The 22,923-nt window shown below is 33.0% G+C and overlaps 1 protein-coding gene across 3 annotated transcripts in view; it reads right to left on the bottom strand.

Annotated features, from left to right (window-relative positions):
- Cadm2 (cell adhesion molecule 2) overlaps window positions 1-22,923 on the bottom strand; it is a 1,093,192-nt gene that overhangs the window by 361,195 nt on the left and 709,074 nt on the right. For 2 of the 3 annotated variants that reach the window (XM_045147799.1, XM_004663295.2), the window contains exon 2: window positions 1,323-1,349. The exons of the other annotated variant lie outside the window; for it this stretch is intronic. In XM_045147799.1, coding sequence (XP_045003734.1) covers window positions 1,323-1,349 — 27 coding nt within the window. The remainder of the gene's footprint in view (window positions 1-1,322; window positions 1,350-22,923) is intronic. 3 annotated transcript variants of the gene reach the window in all.

Below are 22,923 nucleotides of genomic sequence, written 5' to 3'. Positions count from 1 at the left end.
GCTTCATTCAAAAGGTTTTCTCACTATAGTTGTAGATTGTACCCAATCCTGTTTCCTGAGTTGAACTTACCCTCCTTCCTTTATGGCTTATATTTTTATGTATATTTTATTCATATTCCATCAACCACATAAGCACATTAGAACTTGTTTTCTTTCTTCATAGTCATTCTCTGTCCTACATTAGTAGACTATCATGAATTGTTCTTAATTCCTCATTTGTAAAATCACACTTTGTATCCTTTTGTTACATAAACACATTATTTACATGAGGTATCAAATAATTTCTTAATTATTTTGTGTATGGATTTTGTTGTGACCAGAAAGAAGTTTACTGTAGCAGACTTTATTAATTCTTTTACCACATTTATTGGAATAAGAAAGAAACTAGGAGTGAGGAGATTAAGAAAACAATTATGACAATAATTTCCATCTTGTCCTTTATATCTATAGTATCTAGAAACAGATATGTATCGAGGAAAATGATTGCAAAATAAATGCCTGGCCTTATTAATAACAAATAAAAATTAAAGGTGAGCCATTTATTTATTTATTATTTTTTTTATTTATTAGAGGTAGAATCTATTTATTTATTATTTTTTCGTGATAGATTTTTGAGGTTCTTGAAATTGAACACATGTTCTCACATAGGCTAGGCAAACATTTTGCAATTGTGCCATATTTCTGGCCCCTAAAATTTTAGTTTATAGGTTATACATGGGAATGTGAGAATGAAATGAGCAAACTATTAATCTATTACTCACTAACATGCATATATGTGATTTTTCTCAAACTCATAGATGGATAAACCTCTTGAGCCATAAGTATTTATTCATTCAAGACCATAGCTTGATTATTGAATAATTGTATTCCTTTTCATTAAAACATACTTTCATATTTCTAGCACATTCTCATCACTCATATCTTATGATTTTCAACTTTTATAATATTCAGTTTTCTTTTCATGTAGTTATAGGAAGGTAAGCACTGTTTTGAGACATATCAACTTTATGCTATATTTTGTTAAGTTTTTCATTTCATCATGAAAGCTAAAGATATCAACAAAACTTTAGCAAATTTTTTAGTCAAGTGAAAATTTTTAGTAAATAATAAACAAAGCATTCATGCAAGCACAGACATAAAGCTGAAAATGAACACTGAAAGGATGGACTTTTATACTTAAAAATTACATATATATATATGAAAAAAAATCCAACAGAAAACAACAACCTCTCCAACAAAAGAGATTCCATCATTTAATAAATCTGGGAAGACTGAGCAGACCACGAACCACCATGAATCATGCAGTATAGAAGGAAACTAACCTTTAACTTTATTCTTTGAAGCAGCCGCTGGGACCAAGGAAAGGTTGCACAAAGAAACAGATACAGTACATATTAGACAGAACCTCCAACAATTAAGCAGAGATGTTATTACTATTAGTTACAATCACGTGATCAACACATTTAAAATGAACTGAACCATTGACAAAGCAAACTATAATTGTTATATTCTGTTAGTATATGATTAAAAATCCTTGTATTATAGTGGGATGGACAGAAAACACATGTTGTAAATTCCAAACATAGTAAAATCATGTAATGTACTCATAAATGGATAAATTATATTAAGTATTATTTAGAAATTAGAATGCAATTAAAAACTGTGAATACTTTCCTTAAATAATCTACATAATAAGGAAAATATGGACAAGTTATGTTGACCATGTTCATAGAGGTGGAAACTTGATCTTAGAAAGTACCAATTACCTGCTGAAGCTTACTGAGTGAGTAAGAAACAGTTTGTTGTTTATCGTTGGCTTATATGACTCCACACACTGAAATTAAGATCCTACTTTATGAAATTGGATTTAAGGAACTTAGTGCCACCTGAATAGCAATCATCACTTCTACAAGGCTCAACACAAACCAGAAGACTCCTGTAGCTGCACTTGCTTTGGTTCCCTTTCCTTAAGGAGCTATGACACTTGAAATTTTCATCACTTTAATTGATATGATTCCCTCAAGGAGTAAAATTTAAGTTTATTTATATCTGACAGAAAACAGTATTTGGGGCAGAAGTAAATTTAATGAGGAAATTAAATTAATTAATCCTATAGGACAGTCTCTCACTCAAAGGATGACTCCTAGTGAAAATGCTTAATTAGGTACCTCTAAACACTTTTGAAGTGATAGAATCTACTTTGATTAGATATGATTTGAAGATGAAAATTGAAAGAGGAGGGGGATTTTCCACACCCTCTATTAGTGTTGAAGATTAAGCAGCCCATTTGCTAATTGTGAAATATTCGGTCTCTAGTTCAGTAGATTAACCTTTAGTGAAATTTAATTTAAGTTTTAGATCTAGCCTTCAGGAAACATATGGAAAAGCTTAATTTACACTTCATTCTTCATGTGATTTATACCTGAAAAATATTCAAGAAAGTTTAGCTAAATGTTGGGTTATTTGCAGGAAGTTTAATTTTTTTCATTGTCTTCTTCAATAAGAGCCTTTATACAAAGCAAAAAATACTAAATATAAACAAATTGTATTTTAGTATCCTCTAATTCACTGATTTCCTAAAATTGACTCAAACTGTGTTGCTCTATAACTTTAATGTGGAGATGATGATGAAGGAGCTTGAATTATCAGAATATTGTGGCATTTTTTAAACAGCAGTCTAACTTAACAATCTGAATTTGAAATACTTATTGTTTGTGATTAATTTGCTAATCTTGATGGCATAATTTATAAGAAAATAAAACAGTTATCACTAGCATATTTAGTTTTAAGTCTAAAGTTTTTCCATTTATTTTTGACAAGAAATGAACTTATTTCAAATTGATGATAGGTTTCTTCTCCATTGCTCAAGTACAAATGAAATATAACAAAAATATGTAGCTCCAGGGGCTGGTGAGATTGCCGAGACATTAATGGGCTTGCCTATGAATGTTCTATTCTCCAGATCCAATGTTAGCCAGATGCACAAAGGTGAGGCAAGCACATGGTCATATATGCCCACTAGGTGGCAGAAGTGTTTGGAGCTTGATTGCGGTGACTGAAGACCTGGTACACCAATCCTTTCTGTCTCTCTCTCTCTCAAAAATAATACTAATACTAATAACAAATTTGCAGCTCAATGGTAAGTATTGGACTAGCATGCACCACCCCTGAATTCAATACCCAAAAACAAATAAGAAAAATCTAGAAATGATAGCAGAAAATCAAGAATATTTCCTCTACATTAGTTTCTGAAATAGCTAATGTAAAGTTTTTGTATCAAATTCTCAGCATATGAATGAAATTATTACCATTTTAAATATCAAATGTGAAAAATGCAGTTATAAAATAACCAAAATATGTATTTTCTGTATTCAATTTTCATAGATAATATCTCAAAAAACCAAGCACATTTGCAGCTTTTTTCCTTCTTACTGTCCAGGGCAATACACAGTTCTTATTGATTTAATTTTAATAAGTGTATATTTTCTATAGTTGATATGAAGTAGAAGACTGTCCTGATATAAGCTGCTAGTAAAGCTGGAAAGATCAGTAATTAAAGGAGCTTTCTTGATATAGACTATTCATACTATATTTGTCCTGATAACAGCAATTCTGTAACATGCATCCTTACAGTATATTCTTTATTTACTGCACTTATGGATATGCTTCCATATAATAAATTTCCAGACTGTTGTCATGTATCTATGCAGACAACAACAAAGATAAGAAAAAAAATAATTCAGAAGATTGAATGTTTGGGAATAAATGGAAAGAAAAGGTGCTTGTGTAGAGTACTACAAAGTAAGAGGAAACTAGAAAAAGAATGAAAAAATATGAAGAAAAAAAGCCAAATAACTTGAGTAGTTGGTACCCTAAATCTCTTAGCTATTTAAACCAATTATTTTTCATTAATTTTCATGATATTTGTTTTTTAATCACATCTTAGAACCAAAGTTTGTAACAATTATCATCCTTTCATTTACATTTTACATTGTTTTTAAAATTATACAAAACAAAATTTTTATTTCTATATTATTTGTAAGTACTTGCTCAAATTTCAAATAAAACATTTCACTATGCTGATACCTTAATTTGTTCAAGAGAAATTTTACTCTGAATACAAACTCATCATTTTATTATGTGATCACAGAAAAATTATTAAAACAACCCCTTGAGCTATTGAGGCAAGCTAGTGACAGAACCAACCAACATTTTTTAAGAATTCATTTTATTAAAATAGTGATATCAATTAAGAAAAGAACTGTTTATATATATTTGTGAAAAAATAGATGAATTATCAAAAGTTCTCACATATTACATAAAGGAAGAGGGGATTTTATTTTTAGATTCTTGGGCAAATATCAAAATAAAATAGAAAGGAAAACAAAACCTCTATTCCTGTTTTTGTGTGTGTTCAGGCAGCTAACACTAGACCAAGCTGGGTAATGTAATTGGAAAGAGGCCAGGGTACAAGGCTTGTTAGCCCAATTATAATTCTCTGCATTTTCAATAAAAGAAGCCAGGATGACAGCAATACTGTCATGAATGTCATGTTCAATACTTGTAAGATTTTCCATTGTCAGCAAAGTCCAATTAGAAGTCAATTGTAAAGTGCACATTGCATACCACCCAAAACTGATTGAAAATTACCTTAAAATGCAATTTAACTATGCATAGCTTAAAGGAAAAAGAAAAAAAAAGGTGTTTTGATGACAGAAAAGTTTTAGCTATGATGTCAACATTAATTCACTTTTATAACAAAAAGAGCAACTTAAAATTATGACAATAAAAGCTGTTCACATTAACTTTTTATAAAAGATTTATGGTGCTGAATTTGTAAATTAAAATAATTATAATATAAACACACATATGGTAAAGAATAATAATTTGAGTAAAATGTAGCATTCTATATAAATTCTGAGAAATTATTTGATATCATTCATTATACCAATGATACTAATCCCTGAAATTCTTATTTCAAAAAGTAAAAAGTCATATTACAAACTTGGTTAGTTAATGCTAGTGAAGGAGATAGATATTTGCCTGGTAACATGGAAGAATTACTTATTTAGTGGGTAGTGTCACAATATCCTCCTTCAGAGTGTTTACAAGGTCTATATATGTAGCCTGATAAGAATGATTAGATAGTTTTCCAAATCCAAAACTTGTCATACCTACTTATATTTCTCCTATACTTTCAATTTCCTTATATTCATCTTTATTGTCATATCTATCTGTAAGTGCAATACATGTGTAATGTATAACTGACTGGTTTTATTTGTGCCTTAGGACAGTTTGTTAAAACATTTAGTTATGAAGGAAACATACTAAATAGCAATGATATGACTCATGTTTATTCAATAAGTCAAAGGTAAAGCATAAATGATCTTTTTATTTTAAGATTATATAGTTGATATTGACATGTTTTGTTTCATGTTTTGATTTTTTTCTTAGTAAACACACAATTATTTCTAGGAAGGAAAACAAAATAATTTGAAGTTACACTTTCTAACAAACTATTTTCTGAAAGCTATGACTTCATTTCAGCTATATTGGACTTTTTCCTTGTCACTAATATATTTTCAATGATGCAAAATAAAACATTGCCATAATCAGAATCTGTACAACAAATATTTTAAAATATAAATTATTACTTTGAAATATGAGGTTCAAATTATACAATTAAAAACAGTAATATTGTATCTACCTTTTAAAGGGAAATCAATAAAGATAGTTAAAATTTTACAAGTCCATTATTGAATTATGGATAAATAGTATCATAAAACTTTGCAAAAGTAAATTCACAAACAACAATCCACATTGGATGAGAATATGCATTTTAAATCTACTAAGTCAATTGTAATAATTTGTTATAATAGGGCATAGAAGTACTAATCTGCACCATGTGATTTTGAATTCTTTTTACAAAGAATAAAATTAGGCTCACCTTGTATACCATATTGTGGCTAGTACATGAGAGTGCAACACTCGTGTGAGTCTATACTAACCCCTGTATTCCACACATTACTCTTTTGCTTGCCATGTACACCATGGTGCTGCTGTATGTGAGTCCACCACTAAAGGCATTTCCCTCAGTGTGTGTCTCTCCTTCCTCTCCCCTGCGCATTTTGTAGCCATGTATGTGAGACCACCACTCTGTACAAACCTCCCACTCTACTCACCCTTCTGCTCACTCTGTCATCCCTGCTCCAAGTGAGTTCTGTAAGCACCTTCCCATTATGCTCACTAACCCCCCTGCCTATATGGCTGACTGTGAGTCCGGGGTCCCAGACCAAGGCTGATATAGTATCTTCACATGGGCAAATCCTAATGCAAAACATATCACAGGGGGGAAAAATATGTGTCTTCTAAAGAAGTTCATGTTGGTAGAGGTCTCCCGTGCAACCATCATGGAGAAAATTCTAGACAACTTCTACAGAGTAATTATACACGTGTATCAAACACATGAATAAATGGCTGGATTAACTTTGAGAGAAAGCAAATAAACAGCTAACTGAAATAAGGAAACAAACCAAGATATGAAATTTTAATTCAGTGAAATTATAGAACTGCTGAATAAAAGCTGAAATGAAAATCGAAACAAGTCTAATAGAAAACCTCAGGAGAAGGGGGTTGAAGAGATTGCTAAGTAGTTAAGGTGCTTGCCTGTGAAGTCTAAGAACCCAGCTTCATTTCCCCAGAACCCACTTAAGATGGATGCATATGATGGCAAATCTAATTGAATTCATTTGCAGTGGCTGGAAGCCAAGATGGGCCCATATTCTTCCTGTTTGTCTCAAATAAATAAACAAGTAAATAAACATTTTCTTAAAAATAGGGAAAAGTTTCAAAGCCTACAAAAATAAGTGACCATTCAAGGTCAAGAATTATACAAAACATCAAACATACAGAACAAGAAGAGAAACTCCAAACATCACAATATAGTCAAAATATTCAATACACTGAAAAAAAGCCACTGAAAGCCACATGAGAGAAACATCAAGTCACATATTAAGGTAGGCTGGCCTATCAGAAGAACAACAGATTTTTCAATGGAAACTAAAAACCAGAAGAGTTTGCAAAGATATAGTTAAGGTATTGAGACATCAAAGATATCAAACCAAACTACTGTTCTCAAAAAAAAAAAAAAATCCATCAAAATAGAATGAAAATAGCATAAAAAAGCAAAAATAAATCCATGGTAAAAACAGGATAAAATAAATTATCAGTACTAAACAAGCTCTACAGTCGATACTATAAGTCATATGTCTGACTAAAGAGGAGAATGAACCCATTCAAGAGGTTAGAGATTAAATATAATAATTAAGATTAGATTACTTATTATGCAAATAAAATGAGGAAAGCATCAAACATCACAAAATAATCAACATGATAGGAATTAGCTGAAACCCGTCAACATCTTCTCAGTATCAATAGTCTCAATTCCAAAATGAAATAACATAGACTATCTGAGGATCAGATAAGGATCAAAAAAGATCAAGAAACTTTCCTAAGTATCACAGATAACCTATCTGTGGCAAGTTTTAGTGTAATGTGCCTCCCCTTGGCACATGTGTTTGAAAAATTTATCCCTAGTTTGTGGTACTCCTTGGGAGAAATGTGAAATCTCTGATGATGCCAGTGTAAGTGTACTACTGTGTGAAGGATAGGAGGCTTTTTTTTTTTTTCTTTTAATCCTTGGAAGGCATGCGTTTCATTCTCATTCTCTCTCTTTCCTTCGTCTTCACTTAAGTGATGATATATGCTTCCTGCTTCTACCATAATTTTCTCTCCATGAATGACTTTTAATTGAAACTGTAAGCCTAAAGATATATATATATATTTTCCCAGCCCTGAGAAAGTAACTGATACACTATTTTAGGGTGGAAGGATAGAAAAATTATTTAAAAAAAAAGGAGATGGACCTAAGAAGTAAAGAGTTGATACCACTATTCTAATACCTGACAAAATAGACCTCAAACCAAAACTAGTCAGAAGTGCTAAAGAAATACATTTCATTTTGACTAAGGGAGAAATCTACAAAGAGGGCACTGCAATCCTAAATACACAAGCACTGAACACACCTACTGACCTAGAAACAGCTAATTTCATAAAACAAATATACTAGACATGAAGTCACAGACTAACCTCAACACAGTTATAGTAGACAACTTCAACACACCATATTTGCATATACAATAATGAAACAATTATCAGTAATTTTGTGTGGAACGTTAAATAAATATGATTTGAAAATGGTTTTAACTAGTGAATCAAAATATCATGTAAAATCTATTTATTGATGAAAACATTGCCACATTCATTATGAGGGATGGTTGGAATGTCTACTTGAAACTTAGAAAGACCACAAATGATACAAGGGTAAATAGCATCAGCTTAAAGAGGATGATAATAAGAGGTAAGACAAGGAACAGAAATAGATTCAAATAAAGTAGTAAACAGAGACAAGATGAGAAATAGTCAAGCTTTGAGAGTGTGAAACTATATCAAGAGAAGTATAAAACTGAAGACCATGTGCTGAACAGGCCTCTCAAGTTTAAGTAAATGACCATAAAGGAAGCATAAAATCAATGTTCCTAAACTTCTAATGACAAGATAATGAATTAATGCTGGGGAATCTGTACAAAGTATTTACTTTGCTGACCTGTTAAAACTCATCACATAAAAAGGGAACTACTTGGGCTGGAGAGATGGCTTAGCGGTTAAGCGCTTGCCTGTGAAGCCTAAGGACCCTGGTTCGAGGCTCGGTTCCCCAGGTCCCACGTTAGCCAGATGCACAAGGGGGCGCACGCATCTGGAGTTTGTTTGCAGAGGCTGGAAGCCCTAGCGCACCCATCCTCTCTCTCTCTCCCTCTATCTGTCTTTCTCTCTGTGTCTGTCACTCTCAAATAAATAAATAAAAAGGAACTACTTTATGTAGCCAGGTTTTGCTCTACCACACATCACCATGTATTATACCATTTGGATTCAACTCTGGCATTAACTCAAACCCCAAGGTAAAACTAAAGCAAAATCATCAATGCCATGTCCAAAATGGTTTATAGTAACACTGAGCCATCTGTCTGATCTCAATATAATTTAAAATTCAGGTCTAGTCTTAGTTCCCAAACTTAAGTCATCTACACTAAAATGGCTCAAGCATGAGGGACACACACACACACACACACACACACACACACACACACACACAAGCACAATATTTAAGGAAACCTAAACTATGAAAAAATTGGATCCCTATTTCTTATCCATTGATCTTCCATAAACAAAATGAATTATGCATCCAGAAACAATTTTTCAAATCTGTTATCAGGATATCCATTTACTTCTATTATTAAAATCTATATTGGGGGCTGGAGAAATGGATTAGTGGTTAATCACTTGCCTGTGAAGCCTAAGGACCCCAGTTCAAGGCGAGATTCACCAGGACCCATGTAAGCCAGATGCACAAGGGAGCGCATGCATCTGGAGTTCGTTTGCTGTGGATGAAGGCCCTGGCATTCCCATTCTCTCTCTTTCTTTCTATCTCCCTCTTTCTGTTTCTGTCTGTCACTCTCAGTAAAAATGAATAAAAATTAAAAAATATATATATTGGGCTAGAAAGATTCCTCAACAATTAAGGGGCTTAACTGCAAAACCTACAGACCTAGGTTAAATTCCCTGGTACCCAGCTAAAGCCAAATACACAAGTGGTACATGTGTCTGGAGTTCATTTGCAGTGGCTAGAGTCCCTGACATGCCCATTCCTTCCCCCTCTCTGTCATAAATACATAATTTTAAAATATTCTTAAAATAAGGATTTAGGACACATAGATATCGTACTATTTGAAGTCTTAACAGGTGATAGGAGAAGAAATGCTATCTAACTCAAGTATAAATAGGTTCAGAAGTAGAGAAATATTGATATTTTCTTTCCAGCCAGCCATAATCATTTGAAAATTTTCAGTGGCTTTTTCTTTGACTATTCCTCTCCATCCTATTTATCATCTTTAATATCTCTCAGAATTTTTATAATTAATTAATACAATTAATATATATTTCATAGTAGATAAAATTTGTTATTTCAGTTTTCAATAGCTCATTGTGCTATGTAGCTCTTTGTGTTGACAGGAATTATTCTATGTTGATTAACATATTAGCATTTATTATTACATACTTTTATGGTTATAGACAATGATTGGACAATGTCATCAAAAGTTCACTTGAAGCATAACAAATATTTGACAATTAAGTATCCCCTATAATTATGTATCCTTGTGATAAGCAAGAAATGTATAATAAAGTGAAACAATGTAGGCGTGTGACTTCTATATCCCCCATAGGCTCTCATGTTTGAACCCCTGATCTCCAGCCTGCAGAGCTGTTTGTGTAGCTTGGTTAATTACTGGAAGGCAGGGCCTTGCTGGAAGAAGTGGGTCACAAGTGGTGAGCTTTGAAGTTGTACCTCCTAGCCGCCCATGTTGCTCACTGTGCTTCCTGCTGCCATATGACTATCCTCCAGCCTGGCCCACTTCTTGCTCACTCTGCTTCCTGCATCTATGTGACTATCCTCCTCAGTATCTTGCCTCTGCCTTCCAGGTATAAAGAACTTCATCCTTCCAAGTGACAGCCACAAGAAACCTTTATTATTATCACTGTTGTTATTATTATTATTATTATTATTATTATTATTATTATTTTGGATTTCTGGAGTAGGGTCTCACTCTAGTTCAGGCTGACCTGAAATTAACTATTTTGTCTCAGAGTTGCCTTGAACTCACAGCAATCCTCCCAAATGCTGGGATTAAAGGCATGCAATACCATGCCTGGCTTAATTTGTCCCCCACCTTTTTTTTTTTTTTTAAGAAACCATTTTTTTTTTCTTAACTTTTCCCTGTCAAGTACTTGGTAAAGAAATGTCACTAAGATAGAAGGTAACAACTATATTTCAAGACATGTAAAAAATTCACTAAATATCTCATAGTTTACTCAAAAATATAATACATTTTAGGGTAGTCAAAAGTTATTTTTAAGGAAATGTTAGTGACTAGGTAGCTCCCAATTATGCATATTCCTGTGCCAAATATTGTGCTAAATAATATAAACAGTAATTGGAGGAAGTACTTAAATATGATCTGGAACATGCATATTTTAATTACTCCCATATTCTACATGGAACATGCTTTACAACACTATTGCGGTATCTCTAACGACAGGGAAGCCTAGCATAATCATCCTTGGGTGGTAAATTCCAGTTGAGTCATACAGAAATAAAATGGAACATAACCTTACACTATGAAAGATTTATACAATCCGAAGATAAATCAGACTATGGAACATGGCCTTAAGAGTTCATCTTCAGGAAAACATTTGGTAACATAACAAAATATTCTGTATACAGGGGCTATGGAAAAGTTCTTTGGCTGTTCATTACTATACTTACTAAGGAAAACAACAACAACAAAAACACTTGGGGGACAGTTGCTTCATAGTGTCCACTATTATAATATGATGACAAAACTATAGAAGGATTGCAAAAAATAGCTAAAATCTCTTTTAATTCTAAATTACGTAATTAAAATGTAATTAATAAGACTGTTTTCATTTACATATGAAACCAAATTAGGCCACAAGCTTGGAACAAGCTCGAACTAAGAGGTCTCCTATTTCTAGAACAGTACATATAGATTACAAGAAAGATTAGACAAAAACATTTATGACTACAAAGCAACACAATTTACTCAAGAGAGTAGATATTATATTTTTACATTTATATTACATTCAGGTAGCTTGAAATTAAACTTAAAATTCTTCTGAATGGACTTTTTTTTAAATTTTTTTTTTTTACTAAAGAGATGGACAAGTTAGTCTAATCAATACAAATAAATGATGTAGAAATAAAGCCCAAACTTTAATTTTCCCAGTATCACTGAAGGCTATTGTAAGCAGGCAGGACAATTGCGTTTGGCTGTGCTATGAGTAATTTAGAAGCTATTGTTACATTACGAAGTTATTGTATTCATTTAGTTAATCATGTACTATATATAGGGATAAGATAAAAATATAAATTTAGGGCTGGAGAGATGGCTTAGCGGTTAAGTGCTTGCCTGTGAAGCCAAAGGACCCCGGTTCGAGGCTCAGTTCCCCACGTCCCACGTTAGCCAGATGCACAAGGGGGCGCACGCGTCTGGAGTTTGTTTGCAGAGGCTGGAAGCCCTGGCACACCCATCCTCTCTCTCTCTCCCTCTATCTGTCTTTCTCTCTGTGTCTGTCACTCTCAAATAAATAAAAAAAAATTAAAAAAATTAAAATATATATATATATAAATTTAATTATATAGATAATCATGAGAAGCAACAGTACATATTTTAATTAAATTCCTGGCCCTAAACAATATAAAGCATGATTATTTTGCTGGTGTTCTATTCTGTTTATGTTGGTGCTCTTTTTAAGCTGATACATCCAACTTTGAGTTGAATCTGTAAAAGGTACATGCATAATTAAAAGTGACAATAATTTTTGCATTATTTTCCTGTCATTACATGATGATCAACATATATGATCTAACATGTGTTTCTGAACACAAACATACCCAGAATAACCAACAAGTTCACAAATCTTACTCAAAATGAATGTGTAAAATTGCATGTTTCCTTCAAAAAATGTTCATATTCTAGATTTTCTAAATTGGCAATTTATTACTAATTTTTAACATTTCCATACTTACTATTGCATTCAGAGGTTGTTAATTTCAATCTACATATGAGGACATGAGGTCCATTTAAATAATGATAAACTTTATGTTACTTAGGTATTCAGATGACCCAGCACATCAAACTTCTCTCCCATACTTCTCTTGCATTTCAGTATCCTTGTTCTGGTACACCAGATCCATGGATCCCATAATACATCAAACTCGGCAATAAATGTGTCCCACAATAATTGTGAAAACCACACTAAATGTACTAAATGTCCCAATTGTTTATAGAAAACAAATATATTTAAATGGAAAGGAAGATGTAATCAGTTCTCTGGAATTTTAAATAGTGAAATTAAGTTACATTTAAAACTTATATTAAAAAATTTAAAAAAAAAACTTATATTAATCCTGCAATTACATCTGGGATGCTTTCAGATAATCAGAAAAATTCAGTTGGGAGGTACTGATAAGGATTATGTAGTCTTACTTTGCAGCATATGTTATGTAATACAAACCACCACGAAGTGATGGGCCAAGACAGCAATTCATCAGTATAAACTGTAAATGTTCAATCATTTAAAAATATATTGCCTAAAAATTCAAGTGATCAAATTAATATTGAGCATTCCTTCTCACTCTCTGAAAACCATGAGTGAACATGAGTCACACCGCTCTCAGCCAAAGGCAACACAACACCTATAAACAGGAAAGGTTTTTCAAGCATTCTAACATTAAGCTTTCCGCAGTGTTTCAAATGAGGAAGTAATTTGGAAGTAACATTCTTTGGTCTAAATAGGAAGCAATATAAAGCACTTCCATGGTTCCATTTGAGAGATACAATTTGAGGGTGATTTAAGTTAATCTAACAGCCATTTACCAAACATGCATTACAATTACACAAATAATGACATGTGTGGGCAAAGAGTATGATTAACATACACCTCTGTCACCAGAGATTTGACTGTGCAGAAAAGAAAACAAATATACAAGCAAGTAACTCGAAATGAACCAAAGTGTAAAATTAGGATTGAGAGATTGGTGGGGGCACAGTCTTGAAAAATCATTTCCTAGGCTAAACAAAGCTATCTGGAAATGTGGCCCAAGAAGAGACTTTCCATACAACAGCTCTGGTGCAAAAGCATGGAGAGAAAATGGATTGTGGTGTTTGTAGTAAGGCAGGCGTTTCTCTTGTACTTCTGTGAAGTTCAGAGCTGGTCCTGCAGTTATGCACTACCTGCTTCCATCCATCCTCCATAGACAGAACTCCCACTGTGCTAGTCACTTCTTCATATGGTGCAGTCTGACAAAGGAAGTAAAGGAATTCTGTGTCTGAAGAGCTGCAAGAATAACTTGCTAGCACAGACGGCTCACCCACTTCCCAGGCTATGGAAGACTTAACATTTAAAGCAAGTGTTCATACACAGGCTGCCACTTATAACATACACTGAAGTTGGCAACATGACTATGACTTCTCTTCCTTAAAACCTCATAAATTTTCCTCTTCAAAGAGATTTATGAATAATGTGAACTAAATAATTCATGGGATTGCAGATGCCAGCCCAAATAGCCTCTTCTTTTCTGAGGTTTTGGTTTGTAGAACTGTGATCAAAAGCCTTCATCAGTCATGATAGTGGCATTTGTCCTCACTCCAAACAAACCATATTTGCATGTGAATGTTTTTCATTGAAATGAGACATATAATATGCCAGCCAAAGCCCAACTAAAAGGCATTTTATGCCATTTAAATTCAGTCAAATTAAAGGCTGAATGCAAGCTAAAAGGTCTACTCTCAGAACAGTAATTTGACACATCATAAATAAGAACCATTTTTTGTTAGCATAGGTTCAGCACTTGTCACTGCTGTATTAACAAAGTGCTGCCTCTCAGGGGAAAATAAACTATAAGGAAAATCTCGTGTGTAAAGCAACAAAATGCACAAACAAATATTGTGCTGCTGGTTCAAAGTTGACATTTTTCACTGACATTTACAGAAGAGCACAGAAAATATTTTATCCTACTTAACTGCTAGGAGAAATGTTCAAATATAACTTCTGTTGAACATTTAAAGCACAAATCGTGTTGAAGAATTTCTCAACATTCAGTTTAATAAAATTGCCTTTTAACTTAGCTTGTTTTGGGGACTTTGACCTAGAACCATGGGGGACATTATAAAGCTAAAATCTAAAGTTGAAGCATTGCAAAAACTTGGAAAAGGTAAAATATCCTCTTGAGGACTTCAATGCCATTAATCTACATTTTTATTGAATATTATAAACATTTTATCACTAAACATTAGTTTGTCTTTACTAAAATTAAATACCAATACTAATTGTACTAAGTCAAAGATGAAACCACAGGACAGGGAGGAGCTGTAAAACATAGAACAGACAAAAGGCTCTCAGTTATCTGAATTGTCCCATGCATTCCCCTTTATTAAAAAAAAAAAAATCCTTTCATTCATCCTCTGTATATAGTTTTAGCAAATCTGTTAATTTTCTCCAGTTGTTCCTTCTTACTTTGGTTTTGTTATTGGCATTAAAAACCAAACAATAACAATGAGAATAAACAAGAGTACACATTGTCAAGGAAATGTCTCATAGTGGCTATAAGAACTAATCTTTTTGTATCTGTACCCTTCTTATCTCCTAAAAAGAATTAGATACTTCTAATACAGGAAATACTTAACACTCTAGTACTAGAGAAAAAATTCTAGACATTAAATTTCAACACCTAAATTCTCTTTACAGGCTCATAGTCCTGAGCTTGTCTGATATTGAAAAGGCAGAAACACTTCTCTAACTATCTCAGCCTTCTCTTAGGTGGTGAAAGAGCACTGAAAATTTAAGAAATTATTTCTAAAACTGTCCATTATGAGAAATAGAAAAGCTGTTGAAGAATACTATCATATCTGGTAATAGGGATGTTTATGATACATTCCACTTAATAGGAAGAAATGGCAAGCAAGAGGAAGATGTGGATTACTGATACTTACGATCTAATTCTTCAAATCCATCTACTGCAAAGATTAAAAATAAATGGAAAGTAACAAGTCTTATACTTAAGAAGATAAATCATACTAAGGGACATTTAAAAAAAAATACCCTAATGGAAGGTATATTTCTGCTCCCTGAAATGTGTGCGAAAGTTTAGAGATCTGAAAGTCTGCAAGGTAGCTCAGGGTGATTTTATTGCACTGTATAGGATTAAATTCATGTGTGTAATATCAAAATATGCTTTCCTATATTCTGTGAATGTAAGTTTTCAATAAGCTGACATATTTTTGGATGAAAGAGGAAATTAGATAAAAAATTGTTAAATAACAGAGTCACATGCAAATATAATGGTAAATTTTATTTTGTTGAAAATTTCAACCTATGTCAAGTATGTTTCAGAAGAATCTTTTATAATAAATCATAATCACAATGAAGTTTTATAAGAAAATTTACATATTGATGATTCCAGAAAATACACAAACATGCATTCATGCACACACACACACACACACACACACACACACACACTCTCCCCCTCCCTCCCTCTCTCTCTCTCTCTCTCTCTCTCTCTCTCTCTCTCTTTCTCTCTCTCTCTCTAACTAACATATTTCAGGTATATCAGTTCTAACTCAAGAAAAAGAAAAATAACAGTTCCATAAATTTTTCAAAATTTCCACTGTTTGATTTTGTCATTTAAGTGGCAGTTATTTGGTAAGGTAAAAATACTAAATATGAATATAAATTAATAGAATATAAAAAGTTATAAATATACATAATTAAAAGCATATCTATAAATGTTTAAGTACATATTCAGATACATAATATAATCACAAGTATATCAACTTAAAATAAGTTTGCATCAGAATATATTGAATATGATAAATAATCCAAATGACTTTTGACTTGCATTTATTTAACAAATTATACATATATTTTAATAGGCTTCAGATTTTTGTAGTAATAGAAATAAAGAAAGTAACAAGGACATTGGTGTGATGACTCAGATTTTGTTGTCTCCTTATAACAACTTCCAAGTTACTTATTGTAATCTTGGGAAATTATGCATTTTCACATTTCATTTATAGATTTCGTCTGTTCCAAAGAAGATGCATCCATATGTGAATAAATTATCATAAGCAAGTCAATATAGAGAAAGTATCAAATATGCTAGGGAAATTAGGACAATTGTGGTTCAAAGGTACCAACATTATAGGAAAACAGCAAGGAATGGCTTGTGGCAGAGAAACATAATATGTTAGTAGGAATGTATATGTTAATGTGAGGAAGACAAGGGGTGGGGATACAGTGATGTACATTGCAAGCATCCACTATGAGGGCAGATATAAAAAAATGATTATCAACTTTAGACCCCTAGAGCAACATGAATGAAATCATATCTCTGTGTTCTGGGAAATAAAACAAGCAACTTGGCTAGAAATAAAGAGAGGCTTTAATTATCTAAAAGTAGATTAGGAGCAACCCATTTTAATACTGAAGTGGGGTTATTATAGAACACAATGTAGAGTTAATTCAGAAATCAGTGTCTTCAAAAACTTCAACAGCTGAGTTTAATAATGGATACAATGAATCAGATATGAATAAAATCTTTAGATAGAAGATTATCTGAGCAACTGTAACCATATCATTAAATTTACTGAGGAAAATGAAATGACAAGGAACCTAAAAATGTGCTTATTTGTAATTGTATAGTTTGTAGAATTTTTTTTTTTTGAGAAATGAATCAGACATTACAATAACAGGTCACATACATATTTCATGTATACTATGCAGGTCTTATGCCAAAATGAACAAATCATATGAATAAGAGGGAATTCACTATAAATAATAAAAAATAAATGGTTGACAGGAAAATCATTTTGGAAGTAGAAAGTATACTTCTCCACATTTAAATTATAAACCATTTAGCTTCTTTTTAAAATTTTTTTATTTATTTTTTTGTGATTGAGGAGGAGGGAGAAAGGGAAGAAGATTGAGGGGGGTCTTCCAGCCACTATGAACAAACTCCAGAAGCATATGCCACCTTGTGCATCTGGCTTATGTGGGTTCTGGAGAATTGAACCTGAGTCTTTAGGCTTCACAGATAAATGCCTTAACTACTAAGCCATCTCTCCAGCACCAGCTTCATTTTTCTGAGGACTTTTTACTATGCAGTTTTGAGTGCAAGATATGGGACTCTAGCCTGGGAACAAAGATTTAGTGAGCTATAGTTCCCACTGGCAGAGGTTCTGTAAAACAAGGTCTCCTTGAATATCTCAACATGAACAGTTCAGAAGCCTGTATAATGAAGGCCCATCAAATGTTTTTTTATTTATAGCTGAGTCATTGTACACATATTGCTGACTGAAGAACCATCATGGAAACAATGAAAAAGGTAGGAGAAGCTTTCTGTAGAAGATCTGTATACTTTCTATGAACTCAGGCTCCTTTTTCTTGGTCATATTACATATCTCCCCAAATGCACATCTGAAAGCAGGTTGGTAATAGCAGCCCCATCATGTACCAATGTGAACACAATATACCATCTCTCTGTTTCTCTAAAATGGGGATGATAGTCATTCCTTACATAAGATCATAATAAAGATATAGATGAGTCTACAAATGTGACATGCAAGAAAAGAGGACTGGTATGGAGTAAGTTGCTATGGACTGAATATTTATGCTACTCGAAAAAAAAAAATCCATCCATTACATTCTCACTTGCAGGATGGTATCAGAAGAGAAAGATACAAATTTAATTAAACCATATAATTGTCCTGTAGCTATCATATATTACATTACTTAGTTATTTTTCTACATCCACCACACTGTCATTTGCAGAAGATTCTAAGATCTGAGTGAGATCCCTGCTGAGTGGTCCTGTTCCTGTTTGTATCATAATGTTCCTTCAATCAGCTCCTGGGGCATTGCCACACTTATGTCTAATGTGAATCCCATGCTTTGTAATGGACAAAACATATACTCCTCAATATATATATAAATGTATAAGTAAGGAATTGTGCACAATAAAAAACCTGAAGCAGAAGTACATATATGTACACATCTAAAGCCAAACTAGAAAGGTAATAAATCTATATTCCAAAGGCAAAAGGAAGATGATCAGAGTCTCTTGGGTACCCTGATATGTCCTTCCACATACAAAATTCCTTGGACTTCCATTTAATGTGAGTAAGCCTCCTTTTCCTAGAACTAAACACTCTAAATGTTTATACTACATATAAATTGGAAAGATCCAAAATTTGGAATCTGTATGTATATTCATCCTGAAAACATGATTTTGTCTTAAATAACAAATATGGGGCTGGAGAGATGGCATAGCGGTTAAGCGCTTGCCTGTGAAGTCTAAGGACCCCGGTTCGAGGCTCGGTTCCCCAGGTCCCACGTTAGCCAGATGCACAAGGGGGCGCACGCGTCTGGAGTTCGTTTGCAGGGGCTGGAAGCCCTGGCGCGCCAATTCAATCTCTCTGTGTCTGTCGCTTTCATATAAATAAATAAATAAATAATTTTTAAAAATGTATAAGCATATAGAAGTATGTGTCTGTGTGTATGTGTTTATCTTCCAGAAATCTTAGGTACAGAAGAGAGCATGGTATAATTGAAGAACTATATTTTTCCAAAGCAAAAAATTCTGTATTTTCTTCTAGTAAAAGAAAACAAGGCTTCTTGAATAAATACCTCCTAGGAGCAAATAAATAGATACCCAGAAATCTAGAGGCCATTTGAACCTATAAGTTTTGTGTCAGATGAGCTAAAGAAGACTTCACTGATCAAATATGTCTCCATCTTGGTAATGACTCTTAAAGATGAAAACACAATGTGTGCTTAAATTTCTGAGCATGTGTGGTGATGGAACAAAAGAAAGCAAACATATAAACAAAACATAATCAAAAATTTACCCTATAGTTCTTACATGAATAATACTTCAGGGTAAAATTAATTAATGAAATTTTGATATAGAAGTATTTAATGTTAAAAAAGAAAAGGAAATGATAGAAATAACATAGTTTGTCTCATAAAAGTGGACATCACAGAAATGAAGTCTGATTGACAAGGGGTTGAAAATTTTAGTCAAGTCATGGCAACACATGAGTTTATTTCAACCTTTTAATAATATTCTTCATGAATTTCTATTTGTAAATCAGATAAAAAAGAAATAAAGGAGAATGAGACAACTTGAAAATGAATAGTTTATTCTAATAGGGACAGCAGTATAAGCTTGAGAAGAGAAAAGGGAATATAAAAATGAAAAAAATAAAAATAAAAAGAACTGCTGAAAGTTACTGACTGTCAATCTTCCTGGTTGCTCATAAGTATAGGTAAAAAATGGCAGATAAGAATAGATATAAGGAATGACTTGGGACTGGAAAAGAAATTCTTCACATTCTTTAAATATATTTATTTATTTAACAGAGAGAAAGAGGGAAAGAGAGAGAAAATAGGCATGGCAGAGCCTCCAGCTATTGCAAATGAACTTCAGGCACATGTGCCACCTTGTGCATCTGGCTAATGTTGGTCCTCAGGAATCAAACCTGGGTCCCTTGGCTTTGCAAGAAAATGTCTTAACCACTAAGCAATCCCTCCAGCCCCACATTCTTTAAGAATGAAGGCAAAATAAGCATGTGGAACAAACCCTCATACTTAAAGCACCAGATGAGGCGTAGGTCAAGATATTCTAGCTAATGATAGAAGAAATAGTTGATATAGACTGTCTGGTATTTCTCAATAGAAAACTCATTCATTTATACACAGTGTTGAGCAGTGGCCAAAACTCCCCTCCCCCCCAAAGAAAATGAACACAGAATGTCTATTTATCTCAAACCTCCTTATGGTTGGTTCCTAGTAGAATTTACTACTTTAGCATCTTAAATACAAGTAATCCAAGGAAAAATGAAAAAGTTGCTGCTCTGCACAATTTATGAAATGACTCTGCAAAAGGGAAGTATATATTTCCACTCTTAGGTTGTAGTGGTAGTAGTAGCACATGGCTGTGGATTCTTTGGCATTCTTATTGATAGATAGGTCTATGCAACTTTCTCCTGAATCTGGGCTGATAACATCTTTACTCAATAGGGCACAAGAAAGTAGATGCCACACCATGTCCTCAGGTAACAAGACCAAGTAGCTTCTGCTTGTCCACATAAGGCTTACAAGGTGGGAACTCATAAGACTTGAGGTGATATTTAATGCTATAGATGAAATGTACCATGCCTGTTTTTATATGGAAAAAAATTCAAGCCCAATACACAGTTTTTCTGCTAGCTGAATATCAATTGGTGACTGTCATTCATGGAGGAAGTATGAGAATTATTCAATAGGGACCTGACTTAAAGTGTGATTCTCAGATTTTGGTATATAGTAAAATGACTATGGTTTTAAATCTCCAAGTTTAAGGCACATTACTAGTGTAGCCAGGGTTATGTGATCTAATCAATGAGAATATTGAATTTAATCTGACTTTAATTGATACTAATTTATATTTTCATATGTGAATAACTGACTCAATGATAGTAATGAATGGACAAACAAAGCTCTCCAATATTCAGTTAATTCTTCAGTAAAAGACTCACTTCACAGTTAGTGAGTGTCATAGGGTGGAAGTACAAAGAATCCACTGTCTGCTTTTTTCTTAACATAAGTTTTAAAGCATAATATTTGAAGTATAATATAACATATGCATACATTTATATCAGTTATAAAGTATTATAAAATAATCAAAAATAATAGTGAAGCAATCCCACTAACAGAATATTACCAATAATTGGAATCTGATCATCAGCTTCACACTAATTCCATTATCCTGATCTCCATGCTGCTTGCATTGCTAGAGGAAGAGAAGCCAAGTGTACCCCCACTTATTACTACACAGAGGAGTCATAACAGCTTATAGCCAACAATTACATAGCAAAGGAAGCATAGCAAAACAAAGTTCCTCAGTCTCCCTACCCATTGTTTTTAAGCATTATTTCACACATGTTTAAATATTCCCTTACTGCTATATAAAGATCTTTAGCACAACTATGATTAAGATAAGTAAATGAATTGGGATTGAATAACTTAAATTTTATTGTATATCTATCTTAACAAATGCCTGACATTTTTCTGTTAGGAATGTTTTGCTATGGAGTCATTGTGAGGTTAACTACCTGCATGTGACTGTATACATGTCAGTTAAATCTCTAGGTTTATTAAGCTTTCTGCAGAATTGTGGATCGAGAGAACTATGAATTAATCACAAGGTTAAAAAATACATTGATTAAATCTGTGACAGTTATAATCCAGCTGCAATGTTGTTCATTATATTGCAGAATAGCTAAAGGAACCTTTCAAAATTTGCAACAGAAGCCAACCAATTTCTATCACAGAAGCCTAGACAGAGTTCTGTAAAGTCAATGTTTCAAACATCTGACTTGTAACCACAAATACATCTTAAAAATGCTGCTAGTTTTGGAACTATATCACAGAAATAAAACTCTATAACACAAAATGCATTTCTTAAGTTTCTGAAAGGACATGACACATTTTGAAACTAGAATCCGTATTTTATTGGCCTCTCTAGTTGTCACGAGGTAACTATGTTGCAGTGCATCTCAATTTAAGTATATACAAAATTTTGTAATGATTAATAAGCAGTGTATATAATAAGCTAAAAAAGTCCAAAAGCAACTATAGGATAAATATCATCTTAAATTTTAATAAATATTCTACCAGATGCTCATGCTTTTTTTTTTTTTTTTTTTTTTTTGGTTTTTTTAGGTAGGGTCTCACTCTAGCCCAGGTTGACCTGGAATTCACTATGGAGTCTCAGGGTGGCCTTGAATTCACAGCGATCCTCCTACCTCTGCCTCCCAAGTGCTGGGATTAAAGGCATGTGCCACCACGCCCGGCGCTCATGCTTTTTATCCTAGCCTTTCATAGGCTCAAATAGAAGGGTGGTCATGAGTTTAGGTCTGCTGGACTACAGAGTGAGTTCCAGGTTAGCAGCCAGTACTAGAATAACACCCTGACTCAAAAAACTTTATACATATAGAAAAAAAAAAGAAAATAGCATTATTAATAATGTATAATGTATAAATATTGATCAAAAGGAATTTCAATAATTACAAATGGGGAAACTACACATTTTTACCTTGTTAGTAAAACCCTACCTAAAAAGTAGCTTAATATTTCCATATTTAAAATGCATTCTATTTTATGTGCAAAGTTACCCTTGAAAAT

This window comes from Jaculus jaculus, chromosome 4, assembly GCF_020740685.1.
Source record: "Jaculus jaculus isolate mJacJac1 chromosome 4, mJacJac1.mat.Y.cur, whole genome shotgun sequence".
Classification (NCBI taxonomy): domain Eukaryota; kingdom Metazoa; phylum Chordata; class Mammalia; order Rodentia; family Dipodidae; genus Jaculus; species Jaculus jaculus.
This window is presented reverse-complemented; position numbering and strand designations above follow the sequence as displayed.